The sequence below is a fragment of the Tupaia chinensis genome, unplaced genomic scaffold (assembly GCF_000334495.1).
Source record: "Tupaia chinensis unplaced genomic scaffold, TupChi_1.0 Scaffold000609_1, whole genome shotgun sequence".
Classification (NCBI taxonomy): domain Eukaryota; kingdom Metazoa; phylum Chordata; class Mammalia; order Scandentia; family Tupaiidae; genus Tupaia; species Tupaia belangeri.
The window spans coordinates 2,905,791-2,911,592 of NW_006160128.1; the positions used below are offsets into that span (position 1 = coordinate 2,905,791).

Sequence of the window (5,802 nt, forward strand, 5' to 3'; positions counted from 1 at the left end):
ACTAGAGAGCTAAGGGGTCACAGCTGATACTGCTGCCTTCCACCTTATGTTCCATCTTGCTCAAGTATCAGGGCTATCTTCCTATTGGCAGTTTACCAGATGAGGTCCAATCATGCCATAAAATGAATGTTTCTTTCATCTCAGCCAAGTTGATGGCACCCACTGAGGTTCAGTATCAAGTTTGTTAATTAACCTAAGCAATTCCTGATAGGCTTTGTCAAGATCTGAATTCACAATTGCTGTATCAAAGTAGTGGCCATTGTTCTGCTCCATTTCTCTGGTCTTCTCAATGATTTCTCTCAACTCCTCAGGCTGCAAACAGAAGATAAAAACTATAAGGCAATTGCTGTTTTTACCAAAATACAGGATGAATCAAAAAATGGCTAGAAGACAAGGAAAGTGACCTTACATTGTTCTCTCTCTCAAATATCCAATTCCAGGAGCTTCTTTTCAACCCCACCATGACATCAGTGGTTTCTTTTGCTCTGGCATTGTCAGGACTCACATCATAAATCATTTGGGATTCAACATATCCTATCTCATACCAGCTTATGTTTTTCAACACTTCTGTCTTATTTAACCAAGACTTGCGTTGCTTTGAATTACATTCATTTTCCAACATTTTAGGATAACAACCTCTTCCTAAGTAACATCTTCTGTAACTTGGGGTGACTTAGTTGGCTCAAGAACCCAACATGACATCTCCTCTTGACTCCTGTAAGGAGCCCCTGTCCTCTATATCTGTGGCAAAGTTAGAGTAAACACGGGCAAAAACAGGATAAACAGGAGGGGCATCTTTTTCCATGAAAACACTGATGGTCAGCCCAAGATCTGATAGCCTAATCCACATTTTTTTGAGAAAAATACTTAAGTTTAAATGTTTTAAATTGCAACTCTGTTTTCAATACACAAAAAGGATCTTTAAGATGTAAAAAAGTATGCTAACAGTTGGGGAAACTATATTGAGCAGGCTACTCTAAAATACTGGGTAAAGGAAAGGACTGTCTCAGAGAGCAGGTGGCAAGGCTGTGTGCTGCACTTGTGTGGTCAAGACATGAAACTGCCCTCGAATCACCCCTGTTGATGCAGAGAATTAAACAGAAGACCAAATGTCTCATATATAAAAAGCAACACATTAATACTATACTGGACCCATGATACTAAACAATTGATATCATTCAACTGCTTAAACTTCTGTTAACAGTAGGAAATCATACTAAAATTTTGCCAACTCTGGTAGTTTCTTGTGTTGCTCACTAATTTTCATTCTGGAATGTTGTGTATCTGGCTATGATACACAGAATCATGTGTTCTCTGCCAGAAACTCTACTTCACCATTGTAAGTGAATCCACATGACATCTTTTGCTAAAACGGATCTACTCACAGCTCAAGATTATTGGGAGAATATTTTACAACTCCACATATTACAGAATCACAACTTTGTGGCACTAGAGTTGAAAGGTAAATGCTAAGACCTAAGAACACCTAATTTTTATCAGAAATAGAGAACTATGATTTCATGTTATGCAAAAAAGACTTAATTAAATATTTTAGTACCCAATGTCAATTTTAGATTATAATCCATGACAGTCCAGTATTTTTAGCTCTAAATTTTTTAAACTAAAAATAATTAGCCTGCAGAACTGACCATCAGTTAACACTGTCAGATAACACTCAGGCTACCAAACTAGTAGAATAGTCAGAGTAGCAGTACATTTGATAACTGAGTGAGGCGTACACTGTGCATCCAGTGCATAGTATCATCGCTTTCCTAGCCAGCACAATTTCAGAGTTAAAACTGAGATCTGCTTTTACCCAACACTTCTGTCATGTGATGGATAAGGCATTAAAACTGCCAAAGGGGTTAAAAATATAAAGAGACAATGAGATATACCACCTTCTACTCAACTGTAGAGTACACATGATTATAGGTGTACATGGAACATTCACCAACAAAAATATGGCTCAAAGTTCAAAAGACTGACATGTTACAGGGTCTATTCTCTTACTACAAAGAAGTAAGAAGTCAATGTGTTTAATGAAATACCTAAACAGGCAGAAAGCAAAAAAGAAAAAAAAAAATTGACAGAGGGCTGGAGAGAGAGAGAGAAAGGGAAAGTGAGAAAGTGCCCTTCCATGGAGAGTGGTCATGCTGCCATTTCTTCTCTATTTCTCCTTTTAGGATTTTGGGCATGCACACATGCACCCAGCATTTTTCTCATGACAATGGGTCTAGGACTCAAATCATGCAGTCGGCCATGTAGGATCCAGCTGCCTTAATCAGTGTGCCATGGGTTGGCCCAAAACCCGTGTTTCTAAATAACCCATGGGTTAAAGAATAAAATATCTGTAACAAAATGATAGTGAAAAATACAATGTCATAATTTGTCTGTAGCAGGTCAAATGCAGTGGTGCAGTAGGAATGCACCGTTTTGACTCTCGGAAAATATGAGAAGGTTCTGAGTTTCTATCTGGTAGTCTCCCTGTGCACACCAGCCACCCACATGTGTACTTGGGATCCTGGATGGCTGAGGCTGGTTGGACTGCAGCATGAAGACCTGTTGGAGGTACCTGTCTATCTAATGGAAAAAATAAACACAAAAAAAGGGAAAACTTGTGGAATGCAACTACAGGCTGCTCGGAGGCAAAGATTTATCTTCAAATGCCTATATTTAAAAAGAACAAAGGTTTAAAAACCATTTAAAGTTTCATCTTCAGAAACTAGGGCAAAACAAACTCAAAATTAAGTATTGAGAGAATAAAAATAAAAGAAGTGAATTAAATAAAGATAGAGAGCAAGGGAAAAGCCATTCCCCATGGGACATTGTCCTGACCTAATCCTTTCTCCATTTCTCCAGCCTGTCAGGATTTTGGAAATCCACACACATGCACATATACCTAGCCTGTCTTTCATGCTGTCAGGACCTAGATTCAAACTGTGGTCAGCCAATGTGGGATCCAGTTCCTTTAACCATTAAGCTATGGAGTTGGACTTGTCAGGTCATTTTTAGCAAAAGTGCCAACATAATTCAATGGAGATGATCTTTTTAAAAATAAATAGTGCTAAAGCAACTGGATATCCACATGAAAGATGATAAAACCAAACTTCCACACTTACACTAAAAAATGAATTTGAGATAGATCACAGACCTAAATATAAAAGCTAAAATAGAGGGACCAGCAGGTGGTGTAATGGCTACGTCGCTGAACTCCCATGTAGTTGACTGCGGTTCGTGTCCTGGACCCAGTGGCTTAAATTTATGTTGGGTGTGTGTGCGTGTGTGCCCAAGATCCCGAGAAGAGAATGGAGAAGGGATTGTGGCATGGCCATCCCTCCTAGAGGATGATTTCTCGCTTCTGTCTCTGTTTTTCTGGTGAGCTCATGCGCCCTATAGCAAAAGCCTCTCAAAAAAATAAAAAAAAGAGTAAAATAGAAAACTTACAGAAGAAAGCAGAAGTTAAAATCTTTATAATCTGGGAGCAGCAGATGGAGTAACTCCAACAGGGATGACCATAGTTTGAATTCTGGACCTTGAGCCTTAAAAATCACACTGGGCACATGGGCACACATGCCCAAGATCCTGAGAGAATGGAGAAGGGGTTGCAGTGTGGCCATCCCACCTGGGTTATTTCTAGTTTTCTGCCTCTGTGTCTCTCTAGCAACCATATGTGCCCTATAGCAAAAAAAAAAAAAAAAAAAAAAAAACTTTCTTTTTTTTTAAATAAAAAAACCTAGGACCAGCAGGTGGCATAATGGTTACCTTGCTAGACTCCCACGTGGCCAACTGTGGTTTGAGTTCCAGACCCAGAGGCTTGAAACTCATGCTGGGTGCAAATGGAGAAGAATGAAGAAGGGATTAGGGCCATTCTCCCTGGGTGATTTCTTGCTTTCTGTCTGTCTCTCTCTGGTGAGCAGATTTTTGCCCTATAGCAAAAATCTCTCTCAAAAAAAAAAATCCTTATAATTTTGGATGCAAATTATTTTAGACATACACAAACATCATTAACCACAAGAAAAATGAAAATATAGGAGGTCCAGATAGTGGTGCAGTAGTAAATGTAATGCTCAGTGAAGCTGACGCATATGGGAAAGTTCTGAATGTGTATCCAGAGACCTCACTAAGTATGCTAGGCATCCACGTGCCCATGATCCAGGCTGGCTGAGGTGGACTGCTGTGTGAAAACCCTGTTGGGAGTACCTTTCTCTCTTTCTCTCTGATGAAACAAACAGATAAACTTAAAAAAGAGAAGATAAAAAGACTTGCAGAAAATATTTTCAATGCATCTATTTCATATGGATTTATATCCAGAATATATAAAAAAAAATTCTTCTAACAAGAAAGACTAATTGGGAAAATACAAATGAAAACCATAATGATTCATACCTATTATAATAGCTTCAACTATGTTTCAGGCTGACAACAGCACAAGTTGATAAGGATGCAAAACAACTGGAACCAGGCTACATTGGAAATGGGAGCATAAGATGGCAAACCATTTTTAAAATTGTTGGTCAGTTTTTGTGTTTATCTAAGAGAAATGGAAACATATGTCCACTGAAAGACTATATGAATGTTTAGAGTAGCTAAAACAGTTTAAAACTGGAAACAATCTGAATTTTTCAACTAGGATTCTCCAGTTGGTAAAGAATAGCCTAACAAGTAAGTGTGGGGGCCAGCAGATGACATGGTGGTGAAGGCACTGGATTCCCACATGGCTGACCGTGATTCAAGTCCTGGACCTAGTGACTTGCTTTCTCTCTTTCTGTCTTGCTCTGGAGAGTGCAGGTGTCCTAGAGCAAAACTTAAAATAATAATAAATAATTTTAAAAAAGGATGTACGTGAGAAAATAGAAACTTAGGTGGCAAAGTAGAACATGGTTCACTCTAGTCCTTAGTACTCATTCTTCTCACACAACAATGGTGTTTCTAGTCTATCAAAGTAGTTATCGGGCACTAAGTTTTATAAAGTATTAATCTTGTTTCTCTGATACTGCAATCCTCTTCAAGACTGTGGCATCTATATATATATATTAGGTCATTGGTAAAGTCATAATGTATTTTTTAAATTTTTTTAATGCAATAATGAGTCATGACTTTGCTGACAACCCAATATTTTAAACTTTATCCATTTATTTATTTTAGGAGTAAGAGAGACAGAACAAAGAGAGGGTGGGTGAGGGAGAGGTGGTTGTGACAGAGCATCTAGAACTAAAGGAAAGATGTGTTATTATGTATTTAAAAACTATCTTTAAGGATATTTTGAGGCAGGCAAATGAAATGAGGCAATCTGAGTGATCCCTCTCTAAAACAGATATATTTATGAAATAATGAACAAAACAAGAAAGAGTACTTGTTACTTTATATAATGAGTAATTTAAGAGTTTTAACTTTACAGATTGAAATAAAAAGTCGATGCCTTCTGATTAATGCATCAGCATACTGTCAGTCATGTAATTATTAATAATGTTTAGTACAACATGGAATACACTCAACAACATCCAATATAGACCTACATACTTTAAAAACACATTTGTGTTTCAGATCATGTGAGAATAAAGAAGGAAGAAACATAGGACATGAAGTTTCAATGGGGAAAATAGAAGAGAAAAAAGATCATTCAACTTTGCGTCCTTGCAAGTATGGAATATCTAAAGAGAAAAGAGAGTAATCCCTAAGAGTTTGCAGAGAACTTTGGTGGGGGGGGTCATACAATCCCTTGGAAATATCACAGACCCACATGAAGAAGACTAAAGTGTTATGGAACCTCACAGGTTACCACATGCTTGGAAATGTGTAGGG

At 37.8% G+C, this 5,802-nt stretch overlaps 1 protein-coding gene across 3 annotated transcripts in view; it reads right to left on the bottom strand.

The window, feature by feature from the left end:
- Positions 1-6: 6 nt before the first annotated feature.
- PALS1 (protein associated with LIN7 1, MAGUK p55 family member) overlaps positions 7-5,802 on the bottom strand; it is a 62,955-nt gene continuing 57,159 nt past the window's right edge. For all 3 annotated transcript variants that reach the window (XM_014591707.2, XM_014591705.2, XM_014591708.1), the window contains one exon: positions 7-312. In XM_014591707.2, the coding sequence (XP_014447193.1) occupies positions 136-312 (177 nt within the window). In that variant the 3' untranslated portion in view covers positions 7-135. The remainder of the gene's footprint in view (positions 313-5,802) is intronic.